Below are 17,367 nucleotides of genomic sequence, written 5' to 3'. Positions count from 1 at the left end.
CTATACGTAATCAACTATATGCACATACTCGGTTATCATAAGGAACACTTCCGAAATCATATTAAATCCAAAAACAAAGTTCATTAAGAATAATTGTTCAACACAGTATCAACACAACTAATACGAAGCAAGACTTGTAATTAAAGTTCTTAATAGCAAATAAAAAAAAAAAAAAAAAACTTGTTTGTATAAAAGATAATTATTAATCTGCACCCCAGTTGCATGACTTTTTGTTATGGCTTCCAATTGCCTTACACCTGCCACATCTAATTTTCCGAGGCATTATCTCACCCCTTGATGGAATCCTCTTTCTTTTCGGCCTCCCACGACGCTTGTGTTGCTCAGGGGGACCTATAATTGCAAATCCAGGATCAAGTGTAGGCTGCACGAACGGTAAAACTGAATTCGAATAACACTGTCTAAATGTCGACGTATGATAACAATGGTCAATATATTGATATGCTTCACCCATCTTCAAAAATATGACAACAGCCGCATGCTCACACGGTATCCCGTTAATCTGCCAAGACATGCAAGAACACGTCCCCGCCCGTACATCAACTACAGCATTTGGGGTAGAAAAAATCTCCCACACAAATTCGGAAGACTTTCTCACAAGCCAAGATCGGCCTTTATCTACCGCATCCCTGATTTGTGTGTCAACGTGGTCGCACAATACTGATTCCCAAGCAGCCGCCTCGTCGAGTCTACCCGCAATCTGCTCCATCAACAAGATCCGAATTGCATCAATCATTGTAGTAATTGGAAGTAATCTTCTCATTTTAATCTGTGAATTCCACGATTCGCAGCCATTTGACGTCATTTGACCGTACCGCTGCCCAACAAAAAACGCATTAGACCATTTTTCATACGGTAGGTCCGATAAAAACTTACATGCCTTTGGACCTCCAACTGCTCTAAGCTTCTCAACAGCACGATTAAATTGTGGTTTAGTATTAGCATAAGCACACTGCTGAAAATAGTGAAGGACAGCATCACGATGATTTTTATTAGCACCCTTGAACTTGTCTCTGAGATTGAGAGTCAAATGTTTATAGCAGTATGCGTGCACGCTATCAGGGAACACATTCTTGACTCCTTGAATAATGCCACGGTTTCGATCCGAAACAAAGCACATGTGTCGATCAGTCCCGATAGCAGCCTTAAAATGTGTCAAAAACCATTCCCAATTGTCATTTGTTTCTTCACTAACAATAGCAAATGCAATTGGATATATACCTGACATAGTTAACACAAATTTCGAAATCAAATTTATGAAAACTACTAATACAATTAGAAACCACTAGTTAGAAAAAGTTGGAATACAAACCTTCGTCGCCGTCCTTTCCCACAGCGCTTAATAAGATTCCGCCATGCTTCCCCTTCAAAAATGTGCCGTCAATCATCACTACTGGTCGGCAAATCTTGAAGCCTACCAAACAAGCACCAAATGCAAAAAAACACCTGCGAAAAATATTCTTCACATCATCAACCTCCAAATGGAATATACTTCCTGGATTTGTCCGCTCCGCTTCCCGAAAATATTCTGGAAGATACGAAAACGAAGTACTGTGATCACCAAATATTTTGTTCCTCCCACCATCTGTGGCCCTCCATGAGACATAATAACTTATATCAATTCCGTAGTTTTCTTTTATCTGAGCTTGTATATCACGAGGGGTAATTGCCGGCATTGACCGAATGTACCCATCAATTAGCTCAATGATTATATTTGAAGTTAAACGCTTCTTGCTTGCCGTTCCAAAGAACATACCACATGAGTGGTGTTTGTCATACTTACGAATATAGAAGTTATTATTAGCTTTATCGATCGACGCATGGATCCTCCAGGCACATTGCTTATCATGCTTGAAACGACACTCAGCCGTAACCCTCGAAGACTCATTCTTCACGTAAACATATTCGAAGCCAATCTCAATGGAAAACTTGACAAGCGACTTCCGAAATTCATCGGCTCCACCTACAAACGCTTGGCCTGCATCTTTTATCAAGTTCGCCCATTCAGCACTGAGCAATCTCTTACCACCGAGTGGCTGAATAACATGCGTGTTTTGTTGCTCAGCAACAACCACATTCCTATCATATTGAAACAATGAAACCAACGGCTGCGCCACCTGTAATGCATTGCAATTATTCACCGGGGCAGAACCACCTTCGGCTTCCTTCACGGTTACTTCAACATGTCTTACGTTTAAGTCTTTCATAAGGAGAAACATGGATGTTACATCTTCATCGTCCTGAAGAATACATTCGTCAAACACATCCATCTTATACGTAAGCGTGAGGTTGCGCCCATTGATCATAGCCCATTTTGACCATATAAACTTTATCAACATTACATAATTAATACCGGCCGACCATCTCTTGATTGCAACCGTTCCTCTAAATCTAAACAAAATCGTAGCGGCCGACTCCATCTACAAACATAAACAATTAACACATAAGGATTTACATTCACGTATATGTGTTAATTATACCAGTAACACAATCTCACAAAACAAAATTACCAAATCATATTGTGCTTATGTAAATCCATAACACATGAATTATTAAGCGTCAACATTACATGCCAATATACATTGGAATATTTAATACCACAAAATACCTAAAGACAAATTCGCACAATATAAAAATTCAAACACGGATTACATATAATGGTTTTTTAACTCATATTGTATACCATTAACAGAAGAAATACCTGGTATAGAGAACAACTCCCTGTTTAGTCGGCTACGCAATGCTCACCCCGTTCAGACGAATTTTTTTTTGGAAAATCGTTCTGTGTTTAGTCGAGTAGGGCAGAAGAAGAATACCAACAATACTGTGTAAAATAGTGATATCTTTTGAGATTGTTTTACGAAATTTATTAATCTCTGTGAAACGGTGTACCCATAAAAGAAGGGACGAGATATGAGAGAGATATTATTTTAGACGTGAGAACGTGCACAAAAAAAACGGAACGATTCATTCATTGTATAAATCGATATTTTATTAAAGGAGAAAATATATTGTCCATATATAAATAGGGGTAATATAGAAAAATCATAAATAAAAAATCAATTAAAATATGATTTGGATTTATCTCAAAGAGGGGAATATTTTTTGGGCCTATACTAAGTGCAAATAGCATATGGGGGGGTTATATCAAATAATCCCATTAATAAAATATCCCGGTACCAACATTATTAATTTATAAAATATCTCTTTCGCCAATAAATTAATCCCTTTAATATGCATTATAAATAAAGGCAAACTTTATGTAAACTATTTATTTCTTTGGACTTTTATTTTGTTTCATTTGTTGATCGGTCAACGTAATATACTATTGTAATATTAGTGTCGCTGAGAGTAATTTAGTTGTAATATAATTGTCATTGACTATTAATCACATCAATACTATCTTTTTTTTGCTTTTTTATTTTGTTTGATTTGTTGATCGGTCAACGTAATAATATTATTGTTTACTATTGTAATATTACTGTTGTTGACAGTAAAATTACTGTAAATTAAACACAATAATATTAGTGGTTGATAGTAATATTACTGTAGTTACAGTAATGACAATAATATTAGTTTTTTGACTTTTTATTATATTTGCCTTTGTTGATCGATCAACATAATAATATTAATGTATTACACAATAGTTTATTATGTAACATAGTGATTTTGTTGTGTTAAAATTATTGCGCTAGATAGTAATATAGCACTATGACTGTGTTAAACAGTAATATAGCTAATATTACTGTCAACCACAATAATTTAATGTTTTTTTACGGAGGCGAAATATGTTCAGGAAAAAAAACAAAGAAAGTCAACGCCACCGGAGGCCGACGTTAACCGCGAGTCAAAGGCGGCGACAACAGAAAAAAAAAAAGTAGAAAGAAGGAAAAAAAAAAAAAAAGTCAACTCCGGATACTGATGGTTAACGACAGTTGACCGGTGGCGACAGTCAAAATTGAGTTAAGGTTAAAATTGAATAATTGGTGATATTTGGGTCAAATTAAGGTTAAATTAGGTTAAATGGATGAAATTTGAGCATATTAAAATGTGAGGAGGTATTTTAGTCTTTTACAAACCTCTGAATTTTGTCTGTATTTTTTTGTAAATGAGTTTTTGGTCTGAACCTCTTTATGAATAAATAGCGCCCATAATGGGCTTATTTGTAATTTTCCCTACATATAATCAAAATATTCAAAGAATATCATAAAACTAATGTAAAACCTCTTCATCGTAGTATTTTAAAACAATCTCCTAGACAATGGAGCAAGAGATTTGATGTTTATATGATGACTTTAAAGTTCAGTAAGACTTCTTATAATCCATGTCTGTATTTTAAAATGAATGTGCAATCTCCTGTGTTTCTTGTGATCTATATAGATGATATGCAAATTGCTAGCCCATGTTTGAAAATCATTGAGCATGTTAAAAAGTGTCTAAGTGATGAATTTGACATGAAATTTCTTAGTGATATTAGAAGGATTTTATGAATGAACATTGTTAAGGATATAGCTGATTGTACTCTGTTCTTAAATCAATCATTTTATGCTTGAAAAATTCTGAAGAAGTATTATTTGAAAAAGGCAAGATTTGTGACTGTACCTCTTGCATCTCATTTTATGTTAAGCAAGGATCAGTCTCCTGAGACTGATCATGAAATGGTTGAAATGAATTATGTGCCTTATGAAAATGCTATTGGTTCTATAATGTATCTCATAGTTAGCACTATGCCAGATATTGCTTATGATGTGAGTTGTCCAAGTAGATATATGTGTAATTCTGGCATTCCTCACTAGGAAGCCTTGAAATTACTTCTCGAATATGTAAAAAGTTATATGAGTACTAGAATTATGTTTGGTAAGTGCTTGAGATGTTGAACTATGTGGTTATGTTTACTCCAACTTTGCTAATTATAGAGATACCAGAAAATTCGCTACCTCTTATGTGTTCACTCCGTGTGGTTTTTGTATTAGCTGGAAATCCAATTGCAAAACATTATTGCCTTGTCTACAACTGAATCTGATTATATTGCCGTTATTAAAGCCTTGAAAGAGGCAATTTGGTCGAAAGGCTTAATTTCTGAAATTGGTTTCCAAAACAAAAAGATAGTTGTTTGATCTAACAGTTAATATAGAATTCAACTTTGCAAAAATCATGTCTTCCACAATAGAACTAGGCACATCGATGTGAAGTTTCACTTTATCAGAGATATTGTGGAAAAATAATTAATTGATCTTCAAAAAATCCCATTAGAATTCAATCCTTCTGATATACGTGTGGAGAAATTGTGTTCGTATTTTAAAATTTTGAACATTTTTTGTGGCCCTTAGCAACATCTGTGATTAGAACTGATAGTCATTGTGACTGCCACTGTTATTTGCTTTCAGTGTGAAATGTATGGTTCTTTGTGATTACAAAAATTCAAATATGTATGAAATGAATTGTGTGTGTTCAAACTTCAAACATATTAAAAAACGAGCAATGATGATTCATGTCTCTAAAAAGTTTTCCGAATAATCCATTGGTCCCAGGTGAAGATTTGACGGTCCATTTAGCCCGGTCTCTATCTGAGGCGGCTCAACTGCAAGGTCTAGCAAGCACAAAGCCCACTCAGTGTTCTGTCAAACTTAGAAATTCTCTAGATACTATGATATGGACCGTTGCTTCACACCGCTTGATCCGAGCCATTCATTTGAGTTATTTAAGCCTTGCACTCCTCAAAACCCAAATTTTGTCTCCTTTCGTGTCTCTCTCTGATACAAATTGTACTACCGCATTAATGCCTCTTGGCATTCTTCGGTGACAGAACCGTTTGACCGTGACAATAGCCGCTCTTTGTTTGAGAGACAATCTGCTTTATCCATTTATATATCAAACGTCCAGAGAGAGAGAGAGAGAGAGAGAGAGAGAGAGAGAGAGAGAGAGAGAGAGAGAGAGAGAGAGAGAAGTGTGGGAAACACACAAGTTTTTGAATCTTTGTTCTTCTGTGATTTTTGTTTATTTATAAGCGCGTGAGATCTACTCTAAGTGAGGGAAACACGAGAAAATACAAATCTGTGTGGTGGGGTTTTGGGTGAGAGTGAAACCAAAATTTGAGTGATTTCGGTTAACCTAGGGTTTTTGATAACTGTGCTTTTGTTGGGCTACTGGTGTCACCACCTGCGGATTCTAGACGAGAAACAAAGACAAGGAAACTGAGTGGTTATAGAAAGTACTAAATAATTATCAAAAAAAAAAAAAAAAAAGGTACTAAATAGCTTCTCTATTTGGTTCAGATCCTAAACAAAACAAGTTACTATTTCAGTTTGCATGTACAAGTACTTATTTCCTTTGTTTAGATTCTATAATCCTTATTCCCTTTCCAATAAGATCATATTCCGTAATAGAATAGGATGTTTTTGAGTTCGAGTTTCTACTTGTTCAAACGAGTACCCACCCAACATTAATCCACATAAAAAAATTTATACCCTTCGCCCCCTACTTTTAAAGATTCCTTATATTTAGCTCATAGTTGACGTCATATACTAAAATATGAAATTTTGAGAAAATTAAAAGAAAAAAAGTTAATAAAAAAATGAATGATATAATTTAATTATTTGATTTGTATTTTGTTACTTAAAACTATCATCTTTCTTAATCCGAATAGCTTCATATTTTAATTAGCTGACTGCTTTTTTTTTTTTTGGCTATTCTACTAACTTCCTTTTGAAGATGGAGAATTAACAGAGCTTGTAAATAATCGGATAGAGAGAATAAATACAAGAAGATATTTAATATTCAGACCAAAACATAATTCTTTTTTTGTTTTCATTTTTGGGAGCTCAAGCAAATATAATTATTTTTTATTATTATTAAGGCACACCGGCACCCCTGATTGGACGACAAACGTGGTTCCGTTTACGAGCATGTTCTTCGTTATGGTGCTGTGTCCTACACGAAAATCCATACCAGCAGTCTACCCGCTCTACTGCTTCTTTAGGCATTAGCTACACCAAACAAATATATTCATAAAATTCACCTCTAAAATCAAATTTACTAATGTCATTTTTTTTCTAAAATGATGATGGAAAGAAAGAAAGAAAAAAAATAATTAAGAAGCTTACGGATTTTGGCAGTGAGACACGAAACCAGTACATGAGATACGACACGAATTTGTCGTAGCAATCTCTGCAATTCAAGAATATCCCAAATGTTATATGATAAGTTAAAAAAAAAAAAAAAAAAAAAAAAAAGCGTAAGGTTAGTAATTTCCGTGCGTTACGATCAAATGTGATTTACTGTATAGGAAATATGAGATCAAAACATGTAGCCCGACTTTCCTATATAATATATAAGTAAAAATCTATGCTTCAACATTCAATTTAAAGATCCATCGAATAATATCCTAATTATTTCTTTTATATAAATGAAAAAAAAAATTGTTGAAGAACAAGCGAAAAACACTATATTAATACAACTGGTTGAAGAACTCACCGGCAAAGGTGTGTGTCGGGAGTAATCATATCAGAGTGATTCAACCGAATCCTTGTCCTATCTAAAAAGGGAAAAACGGGAATAAGAATCTAAAAAATCGCTTTTCCAATAAGAAATTCTAATGTAATGATAATTTTAATTTAGTAATTACCGAACTCTCGGTTACTCCACTTTGTTATCCATTCTGAAATCACATCCTGCACGGATCTTCCCATTTTACTGATACATTTTTCTGTTATCTGCAGAGAAGTGAACGGACTTAGTAAACCAAAACACGGAACCAAAAAAAAATAATCATAAATAAATAAATGTAGAGGAAAGAGAAATATGTCTAAGTTCCATACGTCTTGTTCGTGTCTATTCTTTTCATGTACAGCAAGTGGCAATCTAGTGACTGAATATTCGACAATCTGCAACATTATACGCACACACATCAATGAAAAAGAAAAGCGAATAAATAACAAAACGGATATCCGAACCACATTAATTCGGATTTCTTTTTTTTTTTTTTAAAACGTGCTTACAGGTTTTAGAGTTTCACGACTACACACAGGATAGGCTTCACTGCCAGGAAATTGCAGAGAATTCCAGTAGGCCCCACAAAATGCTCGATCACATCCTATACCTACAAAAGAGAGAAATATTTCATAATATAATTACTCGTTTCGGAAAAGATTATATTTATATTTATATTTATTCCATAATATTCCATAAATATTATTACAGTGTTGTGGTACGATGGGATTTGATCTGTCGGGCATCATTCCACCACATGCTCCGCATTGAAGATGAACTGTGCTTCCACTACACTGAAAACCACCATACTCTGTGCCTGATAAACATATATAAGCAACTTATTTAAAATAAAAAAAAAAGAAGCGAAAATGTGTCCAATAATCGAGACGAAGATTGAAGACTTAGTTAGAGGAAGGTTGTCATGAGATATCAAGATTCTTATTCACCACATAAGTAATAAGAATGAGTTGTTCATAACTCGAACAGTTTGGAATTCAGAAATCACAGCAATAAATGTCAATTGTTAGGTCGATTTAGAAAGAAATTTTGAGGCCATTACCCAAAGAAAAAACAAGTGTTATTACCACATTGGGGGCAAGGAAAATCCCTTTCGTTCTCATCATTATTTTGCGCACGAGCTCTCTTCCGACTTTTTCGTCCGCCGGGAATGACCTATAATTTAGGACATCATTAGTTCACAATTTAATATTATATCTTTGTAACAAATGGAGTATTGACAGTTTACTTGAAAAATAAGAAAAACTTCAGATTAAGTAACTTGCAAAATTAACGCTCAAGAGAAAGACGAGATTTTAGTATCTATCAAGATATTAACCAGTGCGACTTGTATATTATATCTGTATGCTATGCCACACTATATCGAAAATGCAACTAGTAAAATAAAACAAGATTTGCAAGAGCAACGCATGAAAACACTTACAAGGCACGATTTGATTGACGAACAGCGATCTAATGTTTCAATTTCTTCATCCGACCGCCTTAGAGAAGGATCAGATTTCTGTATATCCTGCCGAACGACAAACAGTTCTTTCAAGAACAAAGAAGCAATTTATCAACAAATTAAAGTGTTGAAAGCAGGCTGAATTGTTAAAAACTGAAGCACAAGTGTCGAGCGCAATTTTATTTTAGAAAATTCACTTTGTAGAGATGGAATGCTAGTCAGGCAAATGATACATCTATCGAAAAGATCGAAATAGCTGCCAATCAAGGGAAGGTTACTAAAACGAACTTTATCTTCCTTCCCTAACTATCGAAAAGATCAAAAAAAAAATATACGAAAAAAATATCACCGTAAGAACTTGTAATTGTGGAACTAAAAACTGTAACCACTCGTGAAAGAAAACCATACCTCTTCAATATTATGCAAAAAATGATTTCTTCCAACAAACTGTACAACTGCTCTACACTGAGGGCACAAAACAGTAGAACGTTTCTCTTGACACCTCTTCAACCACTCTGAGAAGCATCCATTGCTGTAAACGAGAAAATAATTGGCCATATATTATACGAAGATCAGATGACAAATAGTAGTTAAAATAAGAGATTTGAGTCACATACCAGAAATTGTGAAGGCATGGTGCAATGGTGACGACGTCATGCCAAACATTTAAACAAATGGAGCATTTCGCGTGTTCGGGATCTAGAGTTATCTAGTACAGGAACAAAATATTGACATTTTTATAATTAGCATAACAGAAAAAAAAAATAAAAAAAAAAAGATACTAGTACTCAAATAACAAAAGATGTTTACCTTGATTTGCTTCTTGCAAATTTGCTTCGTAGGCATTACTTTAAACATATACCTCATAAACCCTGAAAGACATGAAAAACAAAGATATTTTCCATGTGTTACAAGGTTGATTACACAGGAAATTATATACAATTTCAAACTTAATGTTCTGTATTTAACTTAAATCACACCTCATAGCTAAAGTAACATATTAGTTTTTCAAGTTGATGAATGGCCTTTTGGCTGCTTTGGTTCCTCTGTATATTCTTAGAAGTCCATTTTGACATTTTTGCCTCGACTGATAGTTTTATATTCCAAAATGACCCTCGATTTAAGACCGATTTAGTTATCTGATTTGGGTCTTACTAAAGATTTGACACTAACTCATAGCCCTTGTGAGTTGAGTGTTACATACGTATAGGATTAAACATGCTGAGAACTAAAACTTAAAACAAATCGGTTTATTATCGGTTCTTACCATCAGCCTCAGGACCCGGAATTATTTCGCTTCCACAACTAATGATGATCTCGTCGTCTTTCAGGACAACCGCACCATCAACAAGGATCGAATTACAACTAGTTTGGAAAAAAACACGAGGGTCGATCAGTTGGGTATCTTTTATTTGGAACATGAAAGATTGTATAGTTAACTAACAGCAATCAGTTTATCAAATATACTCATACAATTATCATTTTTCGGGATACGAATTCAGAAACTACATTACGTAAACCAAATATCATAGATTCTGCCAAGAACTACATTGAACTTTACACATTGGTACATAGAACAAAATCTTCTAATTTTAGCATAAACGGACTTACGAAAGGATTAAAAAAAGAAGATAGGTGAGTAAACAAACATATATCAATTAACACTTTTATACTAGGTGGTTCATAAGACTACCCTAATCAGTTCCATTACTTTTATCCCTGAACGCTGACAAAGAAAAAAAAAAAAAACAGTTATCATACGCAAAGTAGGCTTTGTTGAAACATAGGATGAAGAACCATCAAACCTGTTGTTCTTCATTACGGCAGAAATATGATCCTTCTCCCTAGTTATCTTGCACCATTCATGTTTATCATTCAAAGAACTCTTCGTCTCTGAACAAATCGTCACCTCGTTTGACCTCAACTCAATATCTGAGTAGCTTGAGTCCAGCGGCACTACATAAAAAAATGAAAGTAAATACTTTGCTAAAACCCAATATTTTCGATATATAGAGATCCCAATTATTTTGCATATGTGAAGAACAATACGTTGATATAATCTTGAGATACTGTCCGATAAAATACCAACCAATATTCCAAAATTAGAAAAAAAGGCAATGATGAAAATCTCTCAACTGTTGTGTCACCCTAAAGATGAAGTCTCCTAATCGAGCCAAACCACCAAATGATCGTTGATCAAGAACTTATTAACTAACACCCCACACCCCCCCCCCCCCCCCCCCCACACACCCCAAATCCCCAATAAAAAGGGGTCGAATTACAGTTATCGGAAATTTCGTCGTTTTTTCATATTCCCCCATGCCTCAACTAGGGGATGGGAAATATTAAAATCACAATCACTATCCACGCCACAATTTTAGATGCTCAGATAATCAATGTTAACACTATTTGTAGATACTATATTTTGGGCACACAATTAAATTCGCCCTCACTTCTACAAATTGAAGAAACAAGAGAGAGGAAAACAATGCAAGAACCCAAATTGAAAAATAAGAGGGAACCAAAAAAATAAAATTGAATATCCACATACAGATTTAGAACAAACCTCAATCGAGAAGATGTAACAGCAAGTTAAAATTGCATTGATTCAAGATACTGTAGAAATGATTATTTTCTCAAATAATTTTTTTTTCAGTTACCTAGTTTGGCCCAGACATCATCATCGGCGGCGGCGGCATTGGAGCCGGAACTTTCTCCCCTTTCCATTTGACCTTTCTTCTTCGCTACACAATTCTCCGATTCTCCAAACGTGCGAGCAATTGTAGTTGCACAGATCTACGGGGTTTTATACGATGAGAGAGAGAGAGAGAGAGAGTTGTATGTAGTGGCAGAAGTTCAAATATTTAATAGGAAAGGAAAAAAACTTGCCTAAGAAGGATTCGGTTTCTCTCTCTTTCTTTTCGGCTTAATTCCACTTTGAGCCCTTAAAATATAGCGTTTTGGCACTTTGCACCCTTGAAATTTTTTTGTAGCACTTTGCACCCTTGAAACACAATAAATCATGCATAATGCACCCCGAATGAATTTTTAAAGCTAATGAAGATAATTTAATATTTTTTGTGGTATGTTTTTAAGATGTCAAATTAAATTTTTTTACTCATCAATTATTTCTAAATTACAAAGTGCAAAAATAAAAATACATTTCATCAACATATTAAATTATTATTTTTTCACAAAAAATATTTTACAAAAACAAAAAAGGAACAAAAAATATCCTTTAGCTATTTAGGTATCAAATTATTTGAAAATTATATTTTCTTCCAAAGATGTCTACCAAATATTTTCACTAATTACAATATAAAAATACATCAATCGAATAATTTAGTGATTTTTTTTTTTGTGTAAGAAAATATAGTTTTTTCAGTAATTCTTTGTCATTTTTTTTTCGCATTTCATACGTTCGAAATTATGTTGTGGGTGGACGAAAACAATAATTTAATTTGTTATTTGCACCCTGAAAATAAAAAAAAACAATGAAAAATTAAATTACTCTCATTAGGTTTTAAATATTCAATTCAGGGTGCATTGTGAATGATGTATTGTGTTTCGAGAGTGAAAAATGCTATTAACTTGTTTCAAGGGTGCGAAGTGCCAAAATGCCATATTTGAAGGGCGGAAAGTGGGATTAAGCCTTCTTTTCATATCTATTTATTTAAAAGTACAAATTACGGCCACCCTCTAAGGTATGACCAAATTACGAAAAAACCCTCTTGTTTAAGTAAATTAAAGCCACCCCTCTCCTTTTAAATTTTTTTACATAAAATTTATGTAATTCGATTATTTACCGAACCAAATCGTGTATTCAGTTCGGTAAACAATATGAAATGTTGGCGTACCGAAATTTCGGTTCGGTTTCACCGATTTAACATCCCTAAATTTACCTCTGGAGGGGTATTTTCGTAAGATAATACATAGTTGAGAGGGTGGCTGTAATGAAACCCTAAAAACAAACCAGTTTAGCAACTTGATAGCTTGATGAATATAACTAACAACTTAACTATTGACTACTATTATCGAAATGGATGGTTCAGATTCATGTCAAACAACATGGGAGAGGAGGTTTAACTGTATGGAGCATTGGAGGATTTACACTGCATGAAGAATTGTGCAGCTCAGCACATGTCATCCTAACTAACTGATCTGGGGGCCTTATGGCTTTGGGAAGATTCTCTGAGTTGACTAACTACCTCACATGCATAGTAGATGATATATGCTCGTGTATATAAAGCTCAGAAGATGCTCCTTGGATCATTTAATCACACACACAACGTAACACACATACACTAGCATTAAGAAACTGAGAGAAAATCACAGAGATTTTGTAACTCTTGAGATAGTTTTTTTGAGTGCAGTGCAGAGAGAGTCAGGGTTTGAGAGTGATACATCCATTGTAAGATCACTCCTGTGTAATCCGTGTGTTGTAAGTTGTAACTCGGTGATTGTTATATTCGAAGTGGAGATCGAACCACTGTAATATGTTGATGTTCTCTTGCTTTCAATTGTCATTTTCAAGCTTTTTGTTATTCTTTGTTATTGATCGATTGCTAATTCACAACAATTGAAGCGGTGAGTGTGGATTAGAACTTGAATCTGTGAATATCTGAATTCAATTCAACACGAAGATAATCTCATTTCAAATCAGGCCGAGGTCACACCAGATGAGTTCGGTTCTCACGGAATTGTAATTTGTAAAAATCGTACCGATCTGAATAGTTCGGTTCGATACCCAGTACAAATTTTCTATCTACCGATATTTCAATTTACAGTTTTACCGAATAAACCACCCTTATAACTATGCATAGATGGGGGTACGTATTTATACACAAGAAGCTATAAGCATTGGCATGCTTGACTTATGAAATCTATTATAGATAGACGGGTGACACGTTTTCACTAGATGAGAATGGATCGATGAGTTCTCATACTTTTTGTAATTCTTAGTCCATAGCGTAGTTATTCCCACTCGCAAGAGTATATATTGCTTTAATCAGTTTATTTGTATTTATTTATGAAGCATGCGTTTAATTATAGATATAGTAAACAATTGAATTGGTCTACCAATTTTGATTGAACTCAAGAGAGAGGAAATTCTAATTATTTAAAAAGACACAATGCAATTATGCAAGGTTGTTCATTTTATGAGGAATTCAATTACATATTGATTTGTTCAACCGTGCACGTGCTCTCTTGTGTTAAGTTTAATTACTTATCTTCAAATTGGTTCATCAACTATGGACAATTAGGGATAAAGTGTTAACTAAGCTGGATTCAAGTGAATAAAGATGAAAGGATCACACACTTAAATCAATTAAATATCAATCATATTATTTATTCATTAAAGAAGTACAAAGAATACCAACATGAGTACTATGAATTTATTTAAGACAATATCATTTATTAGCAACAAAAGATTCTTATATATCAGCTCTGCGTGTTTAGTCGATGTTCGTCCAAAACTGTGCTTGAAGATAGTCAATCACGTTCTTCTCAACTTGAAATGCCTTAGTTAGGACAGCTGGATTAATTTGTGGATCCGAACCAAATACTGCGTTCGCAACAGTAATGACACCTGGATTTTGGCTGCTCAAACCAGCAAATGCCACAGCATTGGTCTTTCCAACGTTAAATTGGAAGTGTATCAAACCCTCTGGAAAGACAAAAACATCCCCAGGATATAAATACTTTGTGAAGAGCTTATTTTTCAAGGCGGGGTCAGCTGGATTTGACGTGACGAAGCCGACATAAAGAGTGCCTTCCATCACAACTAGAATTTCAGTGGCACGCGGGTGAGTGTGGGGCGGGTTCAAACCGTTTGGTGCATAGTCTATACGAACAGCAGAAATGCCCAAAGTGTTGAGACCTGGAATTTGGTTTACGTTAACAGGAGTGACTCTTGATCCAACAGGATTAGAAGTATTTCCAGGCTTGTTTAAGCCCGGAAAAAAGAAATCTTCGGCCACAACCATATTAGGGTTCTTGCAAACCTTCCCATTCACAAAAACTATACATGCATGCAAAAAAGATGTCAAATTAAAGTTGTTATTTGATGATTATCTAATATAAGGTAAATAATGTACAAATATAATTAGTTAGATGTTGAAATTAATTACCAGCTGCATCGGCATCTTTAACGGCAACACAGAAATCTTGGAGAGGGCTGGGATCTGATGCATATGCTAATGTAGCCAAACATGAAACAATAAATATCGTTGCGACGGAGAGAATCACGATCTTCATCGTTTTCTGATCTGATATATTAATGAAAAGTGCTTATAACTTATGCTTGGTATTTTTCTCAAGTGATGAGATTAGCATAAAATTGATGCTTATTTATAGAGATTACGGTGCGAATTAGTCGTCTTCGTTTCTCTTATAATTGTAATTATTTTACAAGAGTTGAAAAGTCTGTAAGACCTGGCTAGCTAGCTAGAACATGTATTATATATATATATATATATGATCTCTAAGAAATGGTCATTTTTTCTTGTGTAGTTGTTAATTAGTGACACGGCACTTATGAAGATTAAACAATTCTCTTAATTCTCTTCATTTGTTTAATGTGTTAATGTGACAGGGGTTCATTTTCAACATTGGTTTAGGGTTTGGATATAATATATAGTCAAAGTGAGAAAACAAACTATAATCAAATGAGTATAGATTTGAAATATCCACATAATCTTTTTTGATTAAGTAAACGGGAGCAGTTAAGAATATCTTACTAAACATTGTCGATTCTTTTTTTTCTTATTAGGTGATGAGACTCGTACGTGTTACCGAATCGGTCTCGTTAAATATCTTGTATTTCTTAAAGAATTCTTCTGGCTACTTGTTCTTCATCACTCTAATAAACAACGCGTACTCTAATCGATCTAGAAACGAAATAATTTCTTTTCGGGGTAGTTTAAATATTACACTTTTGACTGTACCCTCAGTGATCTTGAAAATCCTGAGAATATTTGTTTACAAAGAAAAATATTTGCCTATATTATATACCTTATTATTGGATATACATGTATTTACTTCAAGTTCTCTTAATTCATATATTTTCTCTACATTTGGGATTGAATTAAGGTTTTCATTGTTTTTATGGTTTTTAGCACATTAATTTGAAGTCATGCTGATAATTTGAATTAAGATATCTCTAAATTGTGTGCCATGCTGGCTTACTTAGGGTGAAATTAGAAATTTACCTCTACTTTTTCCAGCGCCACATCAGCGAAATTTGGATGATAACTAAATTTTAACTAATCATTAGATATAACTAGCGTGGTCTTTGAGATGCTACACCTGGTGAAATACACCGGGTAATTATTAAACGTTGATGTGGTGAAAGCACACATACACATGGGTGTGTGTGTGATTTTGTGCAGATCAACGGTTAATAATCACCCGGTGTATTCACCGGATGTAGCATCGAACAAACCTAACTGACGCTTAGCTAGCAGGGATGCGGCGTGTCTTTTAGGGCTTACATGGCAACTGAGGTGTGATACGCGTAAAACCTACGTATAAATAACCGCAAGTGTACAATATCGCGTTTTGCAGAATAGTGAATTCCAGATATCGATCTACAGGGAATTAAGTTCCTAAATCTACCAAGTACCGTAATTATACTATCCTAAACTTTATCTAGACGGGAGAAAAAGATGGGAGATGAAATGAAGCTAAAAGGAAAGAAAAACTAAAAATAACGGTCCGCCAGTAAAAACAAGGAATTCCGACGTGTGATGGCTTCTAGGGTAAAATCCACCAGTGTACTATCGATAATGATCTACAAATCCGAATCTATTGTCAATTCTATGTTCGCTAACCCATACACTAAAATACCCTAACCCCCGTCTCCAGTGTAGTTAGAGTCTACCCACAGGTCCGACGTCTCCGTTCAGAACCTGATATTAAGAGAGCATTTAGGTCAAGTCCTTAAGGGCTACCCGAGGTGCATCACGTCTCCGTTTCCACAACCCGAGCTATGTTTTCCTAAAATCAAACGAGAAATCCTCTCTCGAGTTCATTCCCATTTAGAATCAATTCAACTGTTGGCCAAACAATCGAAAGCATTTAATACAGGAAAACATAAACATAATCAAAGAACGACAAATAGATCACATATCTGGAAATCAAAATCAATATATACAAGGTTTCATTTCCCTAAAAGAAAATGCTCAGTTCATTACAAACATAGCATCAAAATGAAGAACACGTGAAATTATAAACTAAACGTAAAGAAAAGCTTATGCAAAACCCGAGTCGAAACCCTCGTCGAAGCTTCCCGCGAAGAATTGGCGAGAACCGAAGAGAAAACCGAAGAAGAAGTCGAGAGATAATCGAGAGTTGGTCGAGAGCTTCTAAAATGAATAAGAGACCTTCTATTTATAGTA

The 17,367-nt window shown here is 34.5% G+C and overlaps 3 protein-coding genes across 3 annotated transcripts; all 3 read right to left on the bottom strand.

Moving 5' to 3' along the window:
- Positions 1–61: 61 nt before the first annotated feature.
- LOC105976792 (uncharacterized) lies at positions 62–2,709 on the bottom strand. Its single transcript, XM_088821775.1, has 3 exons — positions 2,702–2,709; positions 1,331–2,438; positions 62–1,239 (listed from the first exon to the last, which is right to left on the bottom strand). Exons 1-3 carry the CDS (start codon positions 2,702–2,704, stop codon positions 203–205), a joined length of 2,148 nt encoding a protein of 715 aa, XP_088677901.1. The 5' UTR covers positions 2,705–2,709; the 3' UTR covers positions 62–202.
- A 4,028-nt stretch (positions 2,710–6,737) lies between these two features.
- On the bottom strand, positions 6,738–11,829 carry LOC105976876 (RING/U-box superfamily protein). The gene is made up of 15 exons (XM_013002138.2): positions 11,629–11,829; positions 10,774–10,924; positions 10,236–10,333; positions 9,779–9,840; positions 9,586–9,677; positions 9,377–9,500; positions 8,948–9,034; positions 8,592–8,679; positions 8,216–8,323; positions 8,016–8,116; positions 7,836–7,901; positions 7,643–7,730; positions 7,492–7,552; positions 7,122–7,185; positions 6,738–7,004 (listed from the first exon to the last, which is right to left on the bottom strand). The coding sequence occupies exons 1-15, from the start codon at positions 11,693–11,695 to the stop codon at positions 6,870–6,872; spliced, it is 1,392 nt and encodes a 463-aa protein (XP_012857592.1). The 5' UTR covers positions 11,696–11,829; the 3' UTR covers positions 6,738–6,869.
- Positions 11,830–14,293: 2,464 nt separating this feature from the next.
- On the bottom strand, positions 14,294–15,380 carry LOC105976837 (germin-like protein subfamily 1 member 13). Its single transcript, XM_013002098.2, has 2 exons — positions 15,100–15,380; positions 14,294–14,990 (listed from the first exon to the last, which is right to left on the bottom strand). Exons 1-2 carry the CDS (start codon positions 15,224–15,226, stop codon positions 14,425–14,427), a joined length of 693 nt encoding a protein of 230 aa, XP_012857552.2. The 5' UTR covers positions 15,227–15,380; the 3' UTR covers positions 14,294–14,424.
- Positions 15,381–17,367: the final 1,987 nt, after the last annotated feature.

This window comes from Erythranthe guttata, chromosome 8 (assembly GCF_056151865.1).
Source record: "Erythranthe guttata isolate IM_541 chromosome 8, IM_541, whole genome shotgun sequence".
In the NCBI taxonomy this organism is placed as follows: Eukaryota; Viridiplantae; Streptophyta; class Magnoliopsida; order Lamiales; family Phrymaceae; genus Erythranthe; species Erythranthe guttata.
This window is presented reverse-complemented; position numbering and strand designations above follow the sequence as displayed.

Coding starts and splice junctions, on each gene's coding strand:
- LOC105976792 (XM_088821775.1), bottom strand. Junction 1,240..1,330: donor GGGAAAGGACGGCGACGAAG/GTTTGTATTCCA, acceptor TAACTATGTCAG/GTATATATCCAATTGCATTT.
- LOC105976876 (XM_013002138.2), bottom strand. CDS start 11,695: ATGGAAAGGGGAGAAAGTTCCGGCTCCAATGCCGCCGCCGCCGATGAT. Junction 8,324..8,591: donor TTTTCCTTGCCCCCAATGTG/GTAATAACACTT, acceptor TATGTTTATCAG/GCACAGAGTATGGTGGTTTT. Junction 7,005..7,121: donor GTGTCTCACTGCCAAAATCC/GTAAGCTTCTTA, acceptor TGTTTGGTGTAG/CTAATGCCTAAAGAAGCAGT.
- LOC105976837 (XM_013002098.2), bottom strand. CDS start 15,226: ATGAAGATCGTGATTCTCTCCGTCGCAACGATATTTATTGTTTCATGT. Junction 14,991..15,099: donor TAAAGATGCCGATGCAGCTG/GTAATTAATTTC, acceptor ATGCATGTATAG/TTTTTGTGAATGGGAAGGTT.